The sequence below is a fragment of the Cyrtonyx montezumae genome, unplaced genomic scaffold, assembly GCF_038088225.1.
Source record: "Cyrtonyx montezumae isolate F1298 unplaced genomic scaffold, pur_monq_1.0 scaffold_10, whole genome shotgun sequence".
Classification (NCBI taxonomy): Eukaryota; Metazoa; Chordata; class Aves; order Galliformes; family Odontophoridae; genus Cyrtonyx; species Cyrtonyx montezumae.
Window position 1 is genome coordinate 30,832,048 of NW_027071826.1, and position 18,954 is coordinate 30,851,001.

An 18,954-nucleotide genomic window follows, 5' to 3' on the forward strand; every position below is an offset into this window, starting at 1 on the left:
AGCGCGCTGAGGATGATGGGAGAGGAGCGGCCATCTTTGGTGAGGGCGCCTCGCTCTCCATCTTGACATCGGGCGACGCGTGTGGGAGAGGGCGTCGAAGCCCGGAAGGGGAAGTGTGGAGTTACGGAGGTGCCACTTGGCCTCTGAGGCAGCCCGGGGGCCCGCGGCGCCGTGTGGCCTCCTCGCGGCCTATTGCCGGCAGCCGCCCCGCTGCTCGCCGCTTCCCCATAGTCCCTAGGGGCAGCGGGGTCTTCCCGCCCCGCCCGCTGCCTCAGGTGAGGGCCGCTCCTGTCCCAGCCCAGCTCGGTCCTGCCCGGCCGCTCTCCGTTCCTTCGCGGCGCTGTCAGCGGTAGAGAGGCCCCGTGCCACGCAACCATGGCCGGGAGCCCCTCCTGGGACCTCGGCGTCTGCACGGGTTGAGGCGTGAGGGGCGAGGTGGGACAGGCGCTGTTGAATTTCACTTTAAGGAACCGGACACAGAGCAGCGAAATGGATGACTTCCGCTCCATCTGCCTGCTGTCCCTGGCCATGCTGGTCGCCTGCTATGTGGCAGGGATTATTCCCCTGGCCGTGAACTTCTCGGAGGTAAGAGGGCTTCGCTCACCTGCACCTTGGCTCCTGTTGGGGGGGGTACGGTTTGCCTCAGGAAGTGCCGAGGTTATGGGTTAAGTCACGGTGTGTCTGCGGGCTACTCGAACGAGGTGCCCCTATGCGATTCCACAAACGTTCTCTGAACGCTTTGTTTTGGTTCACGGTTTAGTTCGGACTTGGTGCTACTGACAGGGCAAACTGCCCCGTGGGACTCAGAGCTTTCTTTTTTGATACGTGTTGTGGTTGTGTAAGGTATTGTTAAAAGAGAGGATTGGAGACTATTGTGCATGGAACGAGCATCCAGGCAGTACAACGATTTTCAAGTGAATGCACTTGGGTGCTTCTGAGAAATGATATGTCCAAGTTATTAAGGTTGTTATAGATTCTTTACCCAGCATCATTTAATGCCAGTGTATTTGCTTCATTTATTTATTTTTTTCCTTTCATAGAGTTGTGATAGGATAAGAGTTCAGTTGTTCCAAGCCTGTAAGAGCCCTCTTATCAGAGGTTTCCCGTTTCTACTGGGACCAGTATTGGTTTTGGAGACTAGAGTGCTGGAAGAGAAATTACTTCTTCCACTGAATTACGGAGATTATTGAATGTGGACTTTGGTCTTGTCACTGCCAGCATAGTGGATGCTTTGGGAGCAGTAAAATGAACTGTGTGGAAGGGAAGTCTGTTCATTTTGCCAACAGTATAGTCCACTAAATGTACTGAAACATGAGAATATATTCTGAAATCTCTGTGTAAGCATTAGCCCGGTTCTGTTTTGTGGGTGCTTCATTTGATGCTTTGACAGAAATTTGCTGACATAACTTCAAGTCTGCACAGCTACCTTCTTGCCTTTCAAAACTGAGTTTTGTCCTGAAGCATCCAAATGGCTTTTTGTGAATTTGCTGAGAATGCCACCCATTATAGATTCGTTTGAGTTGGAAGGGACCTCCAGAGGTCATCTAACCTGACTCTTCTTCGATGACCAGGGACACCTACGAAATCAGGGTGCTCAGAGTGCTGTGCAGCCTGACCTTGAGTGTCTCCAGGGACAGAACATCCACCACCTCTCTGGCCAACCTTTACCAGTGCTTCACTAATCTTACTGTAGAAGACTTCTTATATCCAATCTAAATCTCCTCTCTTTTAATTTGAAACTGTTTCCCCTTATACTATTGCAGCAGACTCTGCATGCTAGTAGTATTAAGAAAATCTTAAATATATGGATTTATGTTTTCTCATGTTACACGTGTACAAACAAGTTTGTATTATCATAAACTCTTAGGACTTCTTAGTTTGGTTCTACACTTCCTTAAACTTGCTGCTTTTAGGCTTCACGTGCTTTGCTGGTTTAAAAAAAGGAGCATTATCTCTACAAATGTTTTATGTGCCCGCAAGGTAGTCCTGGAAGTCTTTAATTAAAGTTATAATTGTCTGGTTTGAAGTAATTGCTTAGCCTGTGCAACATGGACAACCTTAGACTGAAATAATTGGACTGCATGTTCTGTTTGCAGAAAGTTTTGTAGGTGCCCTCAGTGAGAGAAAAATGCATTCTGTTAGGCTAACTCTGGGTCAGAAACCACAGTGCTGATAGTTCTTGAGACTTACTTAAAACAGGTGGGAGCTTTTGCTTGAGAAACAGAAGCTCATAGGGCTTACTGGAGTGGAACTGCTTAATGCTGAAAGGAGGTGTGAGGATTTTCTAGGTCCAAGTAAGATATCAAGATTTTAAACCAAGAAATACATACTGGTTAGCTTGAGGAATTTAGGATTTTCCATGTATTTTTTTTGTTTCAGCACTATTTACTCTCTCTTCTTAAACAAGAGACACACAAGTGTTTTTGGAACTGGATTTATTTGATTTCTTCGATCAATCTAGATAACTTTTGACTGTCTGAATAAACTGTCGTTATTATATCACTGTATTCAGCATTTCTAATTATTTCACATTGGAAAAGAGATGCAGACTTCTCTTGAGATAATTTTGTCTATGTTTATACATTTTTAAAATCCACAGGTGTCAAAATTCAAGCAGTGCTCTGTATTTGCAGTAGTAGTAACACTGTAGTATGCTATTACACACACGTACAGCATAGAAGAGAGGTTATAGTGCTGCAGTATAAAAGGCATATTGCTCTCATTTTTGAGGCACTATAATTCAGCAGAACTGCTTCAGGAACAGTGGGTCATCTCTTGTATACCACTACTTGATTTTGCCCCAGGAGTGCTCTGTTTGTTTCCTTGTGGTCCCGTTTGGCTTCTGAAAGCTAGCTGTGCGTCTCTTGAGAGCCTCCTATTTTGTCAATGCAAACATCACCTCTTTAGGTGACATTGACCAACGTGTCACTGCAGCAGGGGAGAGAGAACAGATGGCATCATGCAGATACGTTGCAAGTGGTTTCCCATCATTTGAATGCTGACCTTTGTCTCCAGGACCTCGGTAGTCAACATTTGTTTGGTGACACATCTTGTGTGTGGGAGATGATTGTTACGGCATTGCAACACTAACCAACTTAGTCATTTTTCTATCTTTCTGTAAATGTATCTGACTTACATACTTGACCAACATATTTGCATCTGTAGAGGCTTTTATATTTTTGTCTCTCTTGCTTTTTTGACTTCTATTAGGTAATTTATTTATTTTTGTCATTTTTTTGGGAGCAGGTGATTTGCCCATTGCTATTGCCATACCTAGGTGAGGCTTTAGAGAACTTGCAAGTTTGTGTGATTTCTAGCGGGAAGGATCTATTTGATAACAAAAACCAGACTGGAGATAAAATGTGGAATTGCAGACATGCTCCAGTTCAGACACTCCACATTCCTTTGACTCTGTAGTTTTTGCAGTTTGAGGGGGTGAACTAGCCCCGAACCATTAGTGCCAAAACTGACAATCTGTGCTGTTCTCATGTTTGTGATGTTTCATCTCTTCTCTGACATTGCTTTTCTAATGGGTTGTCTCTTCCATTTCTTATTGCAGTTGTGTCAGATCCTGTGTATGTTCACTCTTGAATAAGAGGCAGGAAGAGGTTTTGTGAACCTTGAACTCTATTAATGAGGGAGAGTAAGGAATGCATCTTCCTTCTTAAAGGTGATAATTGTTTTATGCTTACTTGCAGGAGAGATTAAAGCTGGTGACTGTTCTGGGTGCCGGGCTGCTGTGTGGAACTGCCTTAGCAGTCATTGTGCCGGAAGGAGTACATGCACTTTATGAAGACATTTTGGAGGGTGAGAACAACAACTGTGTCAGTAGATGGCCATGTTCAAGATAACCTGGTCCACAGCTTTATGACTTACCAGGGTCTGCTTTTAGGGCTTTTAACATGAGAGTGGCACGGAGTTTCAGAGCAGTATGGTGCAAATGTAGCATAAGGTCACAAAATTGCTATAGACAAAATACTGCATGTTACTGGTGGTTTGACAGAGCAGAACCATCACGCTGTGGATCAGGTGATTGTTGCTGAGCAATTTAGTCATTTGCAGGTCTGTTGCATTTTACCATTCATGGAATCACAACCTGTTACAGTAGGTTATGTGTAGTGTTTCTTATTATGGAAAGGGTTAAACTTTCACTGAAACCATGTTGAAGACTTATAGGGATGCCTCTGGGGGAGGAAGAGCTCATGGGCTATTTTCTGTTGCTTTTTGTAGTTTCACTATTATAATATAATTATAGTTTCACTATTGATTTTAGCAACTGTTTGAATTGTTTTATAGATCTATGTGTACTTGCCACTGTAAGAGTTTTCTCCCTGAAACTGAAGAACTTTAAATATGCATAGTTTCTTCCAAGTGCAGAGAAAAAACACTGGATGGCAGCTGCCATACTGCCCACAGTAGTCTGCTAGCTTTTTTTTTTTGTGGGCTGTGCTGTTATAAGCCAGTTAGAATGGCCTGGAGCTGGAATCAGGCTTCCTTGGGGCAACTGTCTGAAAACTGTGGTTGTGTAGAAGTGCCTCCTACTTTGTGGATTCTTGGGTGGCATAAGCACATCTTATGCACCAAAATCTTGGATAGACCTTGATTTAAGATTATAGATTTATTTTCAATACCTGGGGCTAATTAAATTTGTTTGCAATACGCTTTAGATCTTATTTTAACTTGGAGCATTGTGCTGTTGCATTATCATTGCTGGCATGAGACTTTTCAGTTTGTTCAGAAGCAGGAATTTGTTGGAAGGTAAATAGTGACGGCTTAATGGTTGCAGGAGAAAGGTCTTTTAAGTCAGGACTGTTGAGAAGGTAGTAGTTATTTGATATATCCTTGTTTCTTATCTGTAGTTGAGAGATGATTACAGTACTGTTTTTCTTGTATTTTTCTTGTTTCAATATCCTTTTAATTTCTTTTTTTTTTAAGAATCTACTTTAATCTGCAGTTAATTTCTGCTTTTTTTTTTGTTTTAATTTATGTTTAACATAAACAGAATATACAAGATCATCCATTTTCAAGAAGTGGAAAAACCTCTTGATTAGGCTCTTATGTACAGTAATTTGCACACTGTAGTGTGGGATGTCTCTGATGAGCTGTAGCTGTGGCTTTGCTCTCCTTTTCAATTCTAAGTGAAATAGATTTTATTTTAATGATCCAGTTAATGTGAACAGCTGCATATTTGTGTTCATATCTGCATCTAGATGTTTAAAGCTGTGATTTTTATAGTATATACTTAGGGAGGGCAGGAGAGTGGCATTGGGAATGTCAGTAATATTTATCTAATAAACAAGATTTTTTTTTCCTGTGGATGACTTCAGGCTCAATTCTGAATTCACGATATTGTGAACAAAGTGGTTCTGTCTTTTAAGGAATGTGTGAGTGACATCGAGAATGATGTCTTTCTGATAATTCTGCTTTCTGTCATCCTGTTTGTAATGTCCCCCAGCACAGTGCACTTGCAACTCAAATCCTAGGTCCTTGGTTTCACCTGTTGACCAAGCAAGAGAAAGAGATATTTTCTTTTTATATTACAGAGGGGCAAAATTCACAATATGGATTTAACTGTACAAATGAATGTAATATCTTTCCTAGAAAAGTAGAATAATCAAAGGTGTTTTGTTTTGTTTTAAACATTTTTTTTAAGACTTCCCACATACATACAAGAAGGTTGCTTATATTAATAATGTTGTTCCCTAAGTGTAGGGAAGGGACAAAAATAATTATAGAGATGATGACATTATTGTTGGGTCTAGCAAAAAGAAGAATAAGCAGTTTCATGTCAGGATATTAAAGGGATTTACAAATAGGTTTTGTAAGCATTTTCACTGCTCTGCAATGAGTATTTTGCATTTTCTGAATGCAAAAAAAAATTTGCACTGCTCTGCAACTTGTACTGAATGTTAGGTAACTCAGTGCCTTGGAATATAGCATGCAATTCAAACATTTGACTTAGCTTTGAGATATCAGATATGGAAGTAGATTTACTGTGTCTGTTCCCCCACTGGAAACATTTGAATAGTACTTTATATATAAAGTGCCTTGCCTGCCATGGAAGTGCAATTTATTGTAAAAGGTGCACCAAGGAGCATAAAATTCCTGTTCTGCATCACCCAAAGGGTTTTTTGGCAGCGTGACAATTTGTCTCTGGTAGAGTTTGCAGGGGGATAGAAAGAATGTATGATTCAGGTGAGCATAGAGTTTGAAACAAAAAAACCTCGGTGTGCACTGTGTGCTATGCAGTAGTCAGGGACTTAACTGAAAATTGTTTATTCCTCATCTTTGCTTGTACCTTTCTAGCAGTGTGCTTTTGGTAGTTGGTAGAAGAAGGAATTCTTCACTTACATCAGCTGTAAACTGAGAACTTTGTTAAACCAGACAAATGCTTTCCTGAGCTAAGAAAACCTTGAAGCAGTGTCTTCTGTGTGTTGTCTAAGAATACATGAGGAACACTGAGCAAAGGAGGAAAAAAGTGGCTACCTTATGTTAGTATTCTGTCTCCTAACCTGTTCATTTGCCTGCCACAGGGAAGCATCACCCAGCAAGTGAGATGCAGCATGTGATGGAGTCTGAGAAGGTCGCAGAAATTGCCGTTGTACATGAGTATGGCCACGACCATTCCAGATTGCACGCATACATTGGTGTTTCCCTCGTCCTTGGATTTGTCTTCATGCTTCTAGTTGACCAGATAGGCAGCTCTCATGTGCATTCTACAGATGGTGAGTGAAGAAACCCTTCAGTTAGGCTTGCTCATTACTTTTCATTAGCAAGGTGCAATGAATGCTACTGGGATTTAATTTGACCAGTCGCATCCTGAATTCTGGTAGGTGCTGTATGAACTTAGAGCAGGATCTGTTTGAAATTTTTATGCTGGAAATCTATTTTGGAATCCAGCATAATTTGAGAACTTGTTTCATTAATGCAAAATAACTGCAAGCATGTGTGGGTATGCAGGGTGGTTTTACACCTGAATTATTATACAATATACTATTATTACAGTATAATCCATTTATTTTTTGGCTTTCCACAAGACTTCTGCCAGGAAGATCTGTGGTTTGTATGTATTATGACTCCTTTCTGTGTCTCTCATTGAAGCAAGTAGCAGGAGAAAATTGACTGTGGTCTATGTTAGAGATACACATTATGAAGTAGGGTATTAAGGAAAGTTTTGTTTAGTTTGTACCTCTATCAAAGGAAATACGGCAGTGTTTTGTGATGTTTCTTGAAGCTACTGAAGAAAAATCATTTTCTCATTCTTGTACCTGGCAGTTCTGCCTTCTTCATGTGGCTGGTTTTACCCATCCAAAAGTAGAAAGAAAAAATTAGAGTGGAATAGAGGTACAAATTTGTGTGGGACCATCTCTTTCACAGAACTGCACAAATTGAAAGGAAAATTGTTGAGAAAATACAATCTTTTCTAACAATCTCCTGCTTGACATTATCATACCATCACAGTCATCCAGTGCAGTTGTTCACATAGGTTCCTCCTTAACTCAGAAGATGAACCTGACAGAAGAGAGTACATTATTTTTTGGTTACCTCATTTGGCTGATCTGAGACTGAATGAGGGGGACAGGCAGAGGAAAAGCAACAGGGCTTTTTCTTTGTCCAACAGGGCAGACTTGTTAAGCATGCTTGCAGTAAAATTAAATAATATCTTTTGAAGTATTCTGGAATTGAACAGCATAATAATAAGGTGTTCTCATAACTGCATAAGTCTTAGCTGCCCTGTTCATCACAGTGATTCTTCATAAGTTTCACAGCTGGTTGCACTAGCATTGGCTATTACTCTGTTGTGCAGTATGATGAGTTAAACTCTAAATGTCTTTAGAGAAGTTGTCAAACAATTGAAGTCAAAACAGCGGATGAAAAAAATATTGACTGGCATTATTTCTGTGATGGGAAGTTTACTCTCCAACATTATTCAACTGCCCCACAACAGGTGGAATTTATTGCTTAAAAGCTATTATCAGAGAATCAGTGCAACAGAAACTGTTTCAGATGGTTACCTGAAGGAAAATTGGACCACAAGAGGAGGGAAAAAAGAGTGCCGACCCTTGTGGCAGCTCTGGAGTTTGAGATCAGAAAGCTAGATTTTCTTCCCCTTGCTAGCACGGTACTTAAAAATTTAGTTTCAGTAGCTTAAGAAAAACAACTACTGCCTCTATTGGTGAATCTGTAAATTGCACAGTCTATGATTCTGTTGTTTTTTTTTTTGAGTAAACTTGGGTGATTTGAAGGTGTTCAGTATCAAACTATTTTATAATAAATTTAATGCAGAAATACAAAAGCTGATAATTTTAAATGCATCTTTCTAAGCTGTTTATCACTGGTAGAGACGTGTAGTGATGCTTACAATTTTTTCTTCCAGCTTAATTTGTGTATTTATTCTTTTACCTTTGCATTTTCATGACCTTTTCAGATCCAGAAGCAGCTAGATCAGGCAATTCCAAAATCACCACAACGTTGGGATTAGTGGTCCATGCTGCAGGTAATGTGGGACCTATTGTTAAAACTCAAGGACTGCTTCCATTGCTGTGTGGCTTGTCCTTAAGTGTGATAGAAATACTTGTGTGTTTTGGTTTTAAGATGGCTTGTTCTATACCAACAACAAAAAAGGCAATGTTTCTCACCCAAACTGACTGAGAAAACATACTCCAGTGCTCAGAACGTTTCATGGAATTTTATTTGAGTGCTGTATTTTCTCTCCTTTATTTTTCCCATTTAAAGTTTTATGTGGTGCTCAATTTCTGCCTGTACAATTCTTTGCTGACTACTTTATCTGATAAATTTTAACATATGCTTAAACGTCTGTTATATAGTATGGCACATGTTTAGGTTAGTTTGTCAGTTGAGCTGACAAATATTTTAAAAATAAATAAATAAAACTTTCAAACAAACAAACAAAAAACCATCAAAATAAACCCTGGACTGTCTTGTGAAGAGAGAGGAGTTTATAGATTAGAGCTCAAGTATTTGACTGAAACATTTATGTTGGTTGGCAGGGATTGAAAGGGTTATGTATAACTCATGTTAATGTTCTAGTTATTCATACTATTCTAGTTATTTATGCAATATAAGCATGCTTTTTAATATCTTCTGCTGAAGAGTACTGTGCAGATGTCCTAAAATGTGTATCCAAAGATAATGCTTCACTAAACAAAGTACATATTAAGGATTAATGTAGTATCCTTTTTCTATTTCATATTTGTTAAATGATACAAAAGTGACATTTAAATGTAAGTTGAAATAGTTTTAATGTTTAGAATCTGAAGCAGCTTGCTTAATTTATAGAGGAAGATACTTCTAGATGGAAAACTAAAAGTAGTAAACCTGGTGCCTGATTCTAATTTGATGGACTGTATTGATACTGAATAACTTCTAATGCTCTTGGGGAAATGAGCATCTCCTGCCTGAAATCCTGAAGTTGTACCTGAAGAAACCATAGAGAGTGAATGATGAAATTGGGCTGTTTGTGCTGATTGATTTTGAATAACAAGACTTCTCAAATGTTTTTTAACTGCCAAACACTGTGGGGGGAAGCTGAAACTTGCATGAGGGAGTAATTCAGGAATTCTTATTCCTCTTTCAGCTGATGGTGTTGCATTAGGTGCAGCAGCTTCTACTTCTCAGACTAGTGTCCAGTTAATAGTGTTTGTTGCAATTATGCTGCACAAGGTAAGTCAACATCCAAAAGGCCTGTGTTTTGTTCTTTAAAATACATACTAAAGTATATAGAAATTACTCAAGTTCTTAAGTTTCCTTTATGATGTAATCTGGAAATGTGTTGTGCTCTTGAAATGAACAGGTTAGTTATATGGCTTCAAGGCCCAGAAAGTATGACTATAATGTATGATATAATAGCAAATGGTGAATGCTAAGACTGAATGAGAAGAAATTGAGAGTTGTTACTGCCTACCTCCTCTTCGGTGGCTAACAGGACGGTTTCTCAGAAGTGATGTGAAAAGAATGGCTCATTAAGATATGTACCAGCTTCACATTATGTTTTATGAACTGAATTTTTTGAAAGTAGTGACTGTGGTGGTGGTGCATGAGTTTGTCTGCTGTTTGTTTTTCTTTTTCCTGCTATTTCTAAAGAATTCTGTAAGAGATGCAGTCAGTGTTCTGTAGCATTGACCTGACCATGGGAATATGTGCTAGTGTATTCAAAGAGAGAATATTGTTTTATGTTCATTGTACAGGTTTTAAGGTTTGGGTTTTATTTATTTATTTATTTATTTTCCCCCTTATTGCCCCCAAAATGGAGAAGGGTACTCGTGTAATGAAAGGTTTTACAGTTTGCAGGGTTAGTGTTCTGAAACTATTTGATATTGGAATGCTAAAGAAAGCTTTCTGTTTGACCTCTGTTACTGAAGTAGCTTTAAGATCACTTGTATGGCATTACTGCAGGAAAAAGCTTGTTAACAGTTTTCTTGTGGTAACAGGCAGATGATGAAGAGCTTTCTTTTCTTAGTGTCTCTGCTAGAATGTATAGTGACTATGAAGGTTCCAAATGTGTGCTGATGTGCATGACTTACAGCAGCACATGCTACATTACAGTAGTTAGTTGTACATTTGTCTAAAATCTTGCTTATACAAATGTGTGTCCAAAATGTTAGGAAATTCTGATCTGGTAAGTCTTTTGTTCACTGCTTCTGCAATAAACGGTTCTTCATGCAACTCACTTTGAAGGTGGTGCTAACAGTGTTGCATCTTCCTGGGAGGCTTACTTTATGGCTAGTGCCAAGTGAACTTTTGCTGTTGGTATTCTTAATGTTCAAATTCTGTGGCTTCTTAAATTGTGCAATTGCAGAATTTTTAGAAGAAAATTTCTCAATACATCAAGCAGTAGTTGGTATTGGGCAGACGTATTTTCTGTGACCTTGTGAATAGGAAACTGTGCTAGCACATAAAAGGGAGAAGAATTTGTTTTCTTCACAGTATGAGAAGATATGCAACTGAATGATGGACAAACCAGAGGAGTGTTCAAGTCTTTGTTCACTTGGAGGCCGATAGCTATTTATTTAGGAATCTTTTTCCCTCTGTGTTAGTTACAGATTTTTTTTCTGTTCTAACTGAAAAAAATGACCAAGCATCCAAAGATATGTAATATCAGATGGAAAAAAGAAATAACAGGAGTTAATGTAAATATAGAGATTATTGCAACTAGTCAAATCAGAACAGCCACACTAATGCTTATAATGACTACACAAATATCTGTACTCTTTCTATACCTTAACCAGCATTGCACTGATAGACTGCACAACGGCTGCAGTCTTTTTTCTAGAATCACCAGAAGAGGACAGTCTCAACTGCTTCTATCCCTTTATGTAAAGAAATAAATGACAATATGAGTAGAGCAGTCCATATCTGTGAGTCTGCAGTTGGAGATTATTCCATTAATTTTTTCTGTATGAACTTTCTGAAACGTGTCCTGGAAGGGATGTGTCATAACAGAGTTAGTACATTCGTTTCCTAGGATGGAGAGCATTTTGAAGTTCACAACTCACATTTCCTTTTCTCTGAAGTGTTATGTGTGTTTTATTTTAGTTTTCATTCACTGGTGTTGTAATAAGTAGACTGTAGGCTGTGGCTTGTTTGTGTGATGGGCAGAATATGGGTTTCCATCATATAGTGAGTGTTCTCAAGGTGGGGCATTATGTAGAATTCTGTTTATTTGGGTTAACTGAAGCATACATTCTTTTCCTCAGTTTATTCCAATTCAGTGCATTTCAGTGGAGTAAGTCATTTTTCAGTTAAGTTCATATATTGTCTTTCAGGTAATTTTAGAGGGGATTGTATTACTAGCAAATAATTGTTTTGTGTTTTTTTTTTTTACAGGCACCAGCTGCCTTTGGCCTGGTTTCTTTCCTGATGCATGCTGGGCTGGAACGGAATCGAATTAGAAAACACTTGCTGGTCTTTGCGTTGGCAGCACCTGTTATGTCCATGGTGACATACTTAGGGCTAAGCAAGGTATGTCTGTGATTCTGTTCTGCCCATAATGCAGGTTAGTTAGGGGAAATGAATGTCAGGTAAAGTTCATAAAACAATTCTGAACTGCCTGAGGAAGTCAGCAGAAGTGATGGTTTTTATCTTTAATAAATAAAAAGGTAGCAATGTAAGTATCAGAAACAAGCAAACAAAAAGCATTGGTTCTATTCTACCAGAACCAATGATACAGCTCCTCTGTACAGTTTTTTTTTTTGTTTTAGAAGGCTGATTTCTTTCTTTTCTTTATCTTTCTGCCTGTTGTGCTTGACAACTCAAAATATTTGCTTGTTTACCACACTATATCTGGTGATTACATAGTTCAGTTGTTTTCAGCATTGCTGCATGTATTCTCATTTTAACGTGCAGGTAGAAAATAATCTTGGCATATTATCCTCACCATTCCAGAATTGTCTGTTTCAAGAACAGTGGCTGTTTCACTGTGTCAGAAGCCTAATCCTCTGTGCTATAACAGCCCTTTTAACTTTCACATTCCTAAAAGCATGATCTTCTTCATTATGTACAGCTAACGTCTGTGAAGTGGGCACTTCAAATGAAACTCTTCTGCTTCTTCTTGCGTTTTCTGTGGTTCTGCTATATCCTACAGATACTTCTGTAGGCTGTCCTGTGACACACTATGAAGCTGTGTCATAAAGAAGTTGAAATGTTGCCTCATGAAACTCAGGGCATGAGAGGAAAGATTAAGCAAATCCTTTACTTCTTGGAAAGAGGTTCTAGCTGATAGTGCAGCACAGGAAATACAGAGAGGGTTTGTAAATAGGAATGAGAATATTGTTAGAGCATTCTTCTGATGTACGCTCAGGAACAGCTGGCCTTGGATTTTACACTTCAGAATGGACAGAGAATTGATAAGGCATAAAGGCTAGGGTGGAAGATGGATTTCTTCTCTTTGGGAATGCAGCTTGAGAGTATACTGAAGTCCTATCATTACACTTGAGTTGGAGACTATTGAAGAAGCATTTTGAAAATCATGTGACTAGTTTTGCATTTCATTAGATTTGATGATGCATAAAAAGATCTTAATCCTAATATGAATAGGTGCTGGGTTTTTGTTTGTTTGTTTTGTTTTGTTCCAGAGGGTGTATTTATTTATGCAGTTTGCATGGAAATTCTGGAAAGGTTCTTACTGTTCATTATTTGGGTCTTAAATCACTCAATTCTTGCTCTCACTGCCAACAGATATTCAGAGGATAATATTTCATTTGAACACTGCTTAGAAAGAGAGTCAGCCCTGAGTATTGTTCCTCAGTTTTACAGCTTTGCAATCTGAATCTTATATTTTTGAAAACACACTTTGTCCCTCATCAGCTTTATAATTCCAGTTTCCACACGTGAGGTGCAAGGTGTAAGCAACACTTTAAAGTCTTATTGCTGTGAATGAATTAAAGTTGGTAAAAATCCTACTGTGTCTGGGCTTTTATAGAATTTTCTTTATTATTGACTCTGCTTATCCTGATTTTTTGGTTTTTTTTGGTTCCCTTTCTGTTTTTCTTTCTGTTTCACAGAGCAGCAAAGAAGCCCTTTCAGAAGTCAATGCCACCGGAGTTGCTATGCTTTTTTCTGCTGGGACTTTTCTTTACGTTGCCACAGTTCATGTCCTCCCAGAAGTAGGAGGAATTGCGCATAGCCACAGACCTGAATCATCTGGAGGAAAAGGACTCAGTCGTCTGGAGGTGGCAGCCCTGGTCTTAGGATGCCTTATTCCTCTAGTTTTGTCCATTGGACACCATCACTAAAAGCTCAAATTTCACCGGTCTTCTCCTTGATCTGACATGAGCAGTAAATGTTGGCTGCTCCCTTTATCACTGTCTGTCTTACCCATCATCCATCCCATCTACTTTATGGAGTTCAGAGGGAACCTTGATTGCAAAATGAGGAATACTGGGAAATTTTTTTAGTGTAGCAAAAGGTACTTTGGCAGCCGGACATAAATTCTATGTAACTTTTCTGAAGACATTTGCTATTTTAGTTGTTATTTACGGCCCTATTCTCAGGGAAGATGGAATTTGGAGTTTAAGAAAGGTGTGTGGGGAAGAACATAGTGACTCATCGTGAAATTGCAATCACCAAAGCATCCTGCAATTGAGCTTTCACAGCTAAGAAGAAAAACAAAGAATGGCTGCCTTTTGGCAGGTTGAAGTCTTATTAATGAAGAAGGGGACTCTTTCCTGTTGAATCCATGTCATCTTGACAATGCAAATGGTTCTTATAATGTTTGTCATTAATTGTCTTACAAGAGTGGGCTGTGCTCAGAATTCTGGACAGCAGTGCTGTGGTAACAGGTGTCATTGATAAGAAAAGTACTGTAGAGAAGGTGTAATGTTAGAGTAGGAAATCAACAGGCTAAGAAAGAACAAGTTTTCCAGTGTATTCAGTTATTTAAGATAAAGAATAGAAGCGAGAATATCACTTTGGTTGTTCGTACCATTGTTTGAAACCAGCAGTATTTTCTTCTGATATGTAAAGTATAGGCACCAAAACATTATCAGAAGTTAGGAATTTGGTTCTGTGATTACACTACTGCTACTTGTGAGAGAGATCCATATTGTCCTTTGAAATCAAACTCTTCTGGACTCTGAGGAGTAGAAATCTGGTGGAAATAGCTGATGAGGGACCAGAGAACTTTACTGGCTCACTTTCAAGAGTCTGAACCACTGACATCAGTGGGGGCATGTGTTGTTTTCTTTTTGTTGTTGTTTTTTTACATTAAATAAAATATACTAAGGCTAACATAATAAGATCTGTAGGTAAATATTTATGTTACAGATAGAGTACAGAGTGTTTCTAAAGCAGTTCTAAACAAACAAAAAGAACAAAGAGACAAGCAAAACTTATTGGGTTTTCAGTGGCCTTGTTAGGCATTTTGCTTTTCTTTTGTGAATCTTGCATTCACCTCTTACTGATTAGTCTGGTGAATCTACTCAAGGACTTTTTGCCAACTGCTGATGCCTCCCAGTACAGGTGGGTGCTAAAAGATCCATCCCTTTCCAAGGCACAGTGTTTTCTTGTCAGGCACCTTTTATCTTATGCAGACTATATTATACTTCAGTAACTGTAGTGCATTGAAAAGTCAAGAATGCTTGATGTGCACAGACTCAACTCTTTAGGGGCAAACTTTTTAATGCTGTACCCTTTTTAAGCTATACCTTTTCTGCACTTTTTAAAGATAACATTGCCAAATAGTTTTTTTATATGGATTTTCAAGGCTTGAATTATCTTTCCTGAAGTGCTTACTGTTTCAGTTTGAGTGGCTGTATCTCTTTCATGCCATTTGTTACTTATACTACACAGGCCATTGTGCCTCTTAACTTCTTTACATTTTGTCATTTTCCTATTTGGCTGCTAGGTCAGTGATGGTTAGATCCTGGCTCTTGGACTAGTGATAGCTCTGTCTGTTGGCTTCATAACAACCTGTGTGTGTTCCAGATTTGTACCTGGTGCTGATTCCCAGGAGTAATTATTAATTTATGTATTTTACAGAAGGTTAATTTGAAAATAGTTGCAAAATAACTAGAACTTACCTTCTCACACAGGGTACTGTTTTTAAGATAGAACTGATTTATCAGGCCCCAGCAAACATTTCTGACATTAGACCTTCAGAAGTTTTTTTTTTTTTCTGATGTACTACTGTGAAACTAGTGACATAGGTGAGATCTGCATTCTTAAGGCATTTCTTACAACATGTATATGCAGTTAGTTACTAGTAATTTACCTGTTGAAAAGTTCTGTCAGAGGCTACTGCAAATGATGTGAATGATAAAAAAGGTATATTTACACCAGAGCTCCCAGTATTTTTCCTTATTTTCCCTTTATTACCTTCTTTATAATCTTGCCATTTTACCTTCCTTAATTCTTCCACATAACTGAATCATTTCCAGAAGCTGGAGAGCTTGCAAGATCTGTAGGAAATCAGGAAATAATTTGATGCAATAACAGATGCTTACATGTTAAAGAACAGCAGTTCTAAAAGTGTAGGCTATCTGCCAGGATGTACAAGTTGAGTCTTTTTCTCCCACTAGCCCTGAAACATTTCATATTGGGGGGAGGGAGTTCTCTTGAAAACTGATTCAAAGAGCAAACTGTAATGAGCCTTGTGAATTTATGTGAGTGTTGATTCCTGCTGGATGATGCTGACTTGCACCAGGCTGTGGGGAATTGTTCAGGTTTGTGGAGTTCTAGGGGAACCTTGAGTTTCTCTCAAATGCTAGTCCAGCAGCCTTTGCAATGAAAACACTACATCTGGAATTCAAGTAACAGCAGAGTCATTTTTTACTATTTGTCACTTTTACCTCATTCTTTTTGTAGAGCCACATTTTATCGTCTCTCGTTTGCACATGCACCCAATTCCCCTTGTTACATGGCATCCTGACACTGCTTCCCTTCGGCCTCATTTTGTGTGTAACAGTTCTGATGGTTTTAGGGGCTGTGGATAATACCTTCTGTAGGAATCAGTGTGTGTTGATGAGGATTTGTCAGACAGACTTGTCGCTGCTGATGTAACTTTCAGCATGCTAAGCATAGCAAGTGCCACTGGTTAGAAAGTCTGCCATCTTTGCTTTTTCCCCATCCCTCAGGTTATGTTCCCAGTTTATGCTGGGACAGCCACTCTTTGAGTTGTGAACTATGGGCTGAGTTGTAGCAGTAGGTGTGGGGTGTTATATTAAAACGTTGACAACGTAAAATTGGCATAAAGCCACCTGATAGCACAGTTTTCATTTTGGCACTCAAGTGATATGAGAGTTGTGGTTTTTTTTCATATCTATTTAGAAGTAGCAAATATTTTCTTTTTGCTGCCTCTGCTAATTTCTTATGTTGAACTGTTATTTTCAATAACAGCTGAAGCTGCCATGACTGAGGAAACTTTAGGTTATGTCATAGGGAGAATATCAAATCATAAATGGCTGAACCTTTTCACATTGTTAGTTTCACGTGGAAGATTTTTTCTTGAAGCAGAGTATTTTGATGAGTTAAATGAAGTACCGTATTTTATCATATCCCTCTTCTTACCTATCTTCCCATCTGTCACAGTAAATCAGTACTGCATGTAGTCAAGGCCATCTGGTGTCATTTTCTACTCCTCAGGGGACCTTGGTGCAAGCAAATTCCTCTTTACTCTCACTGTAATAGTCATCTCTGCCTGTGTTTCTACTGTGAGGTAGGTGGCAGTAAGTCTAGCAGATAACACTAACCAATTGCCAGGCATTTTCCCAACTTTGTTCTGTATATCCCTCACATCAACTGGGTTTTGTTTTTTTTTTCTTTTTTTTTTTTCCCCTCCTGTTAATGATTTCTCAGTGGGCGGTAAAAACCAAATTAAAGCTGTGCTTCTCTTCATCTCAGTGCATTCAGGTACTTTCCATACTGTTCTAATTATTTTATTGTTCACAGTATTAAAAAAAGGGAAATAGGTTTTTCAGCACCTGTTGGTAGGTGCAGAAGCTGCTCTGTCATTAACTAACTTGCATGAGTACATCACACCAAGATAGGAGCTTTTGATAATTATTCCCTGTGATGTCAGATGGCCAGGAGTTAAATGCAGAAATCTGCTGTTGAATTCTGGCTTCAAAGAACCATTTCGAGGTGGATTGTATAAGAAAAAAGTATGTTAAGGAGACCCAGGAAAACTACTATGTTTATTTGGGAACTAGTTCAGAGTCTTCAAGGAGCTTTTGACAGTAGCAGATGTGTCTGTGTGATTGCCAGCTTTATGCAGAATAATGGATGCTGTGGAATAAATGTAGCTGCTGCTTTCTTCCTGTTCTGTGCTGCTTGGCACAGGACTTCGTGGGAAGAGGATGTGATTATTCTTTTTTGGGGGGGGAGGAGAAGTGGTTGTGTTATGGGAAAATTTGAGTTTCGGATTCTTGTTCAGACTTCTTTAAAAAAAAATAAATAAATCATTTTTCTCTGATTTTCTTACATCTCTTAGCAGCCTTGGCTTTCCAGGGAAGAACATGGTGTGGTCATTGCTGTTTTCCTGACTCCTTGTATGGAACTGTAATTTTAATGTCTCTTTTTTTCAAACCATTTGTACACAAAATCATTCCATGAATGGCTGCCTTATAATTTTTCCACTTTAATTGTGAACGGTTATAAAATAATGTTGCAGTTTTCAATTTGTTTTATTATATTAAATTTTTACTAGGTGCAGTGCTTCAGAGTTGGCTTTTCATTTACTATAATGGGGTTTTGTGACAGCTCCTGCAAAGAAAAATGACAGTCTTAAATGGGATGCAAGCATTGCAGACAATGCCATTCATTTTTGTGTAATTGTGTTTGCAGCTTCCCTTCAGAGTATGTGAGCACCAGTTGGAAATGCGAAGCATGAAACCGACTGCGTGTTGGGAGGCAGTCTGGCATGTTAATTTAGACATGGAGTGAATGATTTCAGAGGCATAAATACAGACATGATTTGACAGCTGTCCTTAAGAGGGGCATTTGACAACTTCTGTCTCCCGCAGAGTGTTTAGGAGTTGGCGTTGCTCTGAAGCTCTCCTGCAAAATCTGGTGCTTGCAAGGTAGAGACCTCTTTGGAGGGTCAGAAAGCGGTGGCTGATTCAAGACTACTGATGAGGATGTGCTAGGGCTAAAGAAAACCCAGAGCACAGGATGGAATGATCAGCCCCCGAACCCAGATTTCACCCCACTATTTCCCTCCATTCTTCTGCAGAGTTGGTAGCAGAGCAGCCTCTCCCAAAAGAGTGTGAGTGATTCAGGTGAGAAGTCATCTTCAAATAAGTATGCAAAACCATACCCTGCTTTTTGCTTTTATGAGGAAAAACTTAATGAAGTGTTATTTCCTGTTCTGTCTTTCGTCCCATCTTGCTGTTGTCAGACCCCTTCTCACATCTCAGCATTCGATGTGACTGCCACAGGGCCCTGCTGCTTAGCTGCTCACGGCTCTTCAGTATTGCAGTTGGACATCAGTAGCGACAC

The 18,954-nt window shown here is 39.1% G+C and overlaps 1 protein-coding gene across 1 annotated transcript; it reads left to right on the top strand.

The window, feature by feature from the left end:
• Window positions 1-34: 34 nt before the first annotated feature.
• Window positions 35-15,737, top strand: SLC39A9 (solute carrier family 39 member 9). Its single transcript, XM_065754698.1, has 7 exons — window positions 35-585; window positions 3,699-3,807; window positions 6,534-6,725; window positions 8,429-8,497; window positions 9,599-9,684; window positions 11,848-11,982; window positions 13,524-15,737. The coding sequence occupies exons 1-7, from the start codon at window positions 490-492 to the stop codon at window positions 13,752-13,754; spliced, it is 918 nt and encodes a 305-aa protein (XP_065610770.1). The 5' UTR covers window positions 35-489; the 3' UTR covers window positions 13,755-15,737.
• Window positions 15,738-18,954: the final 3,217 nt, after the last annotated feature.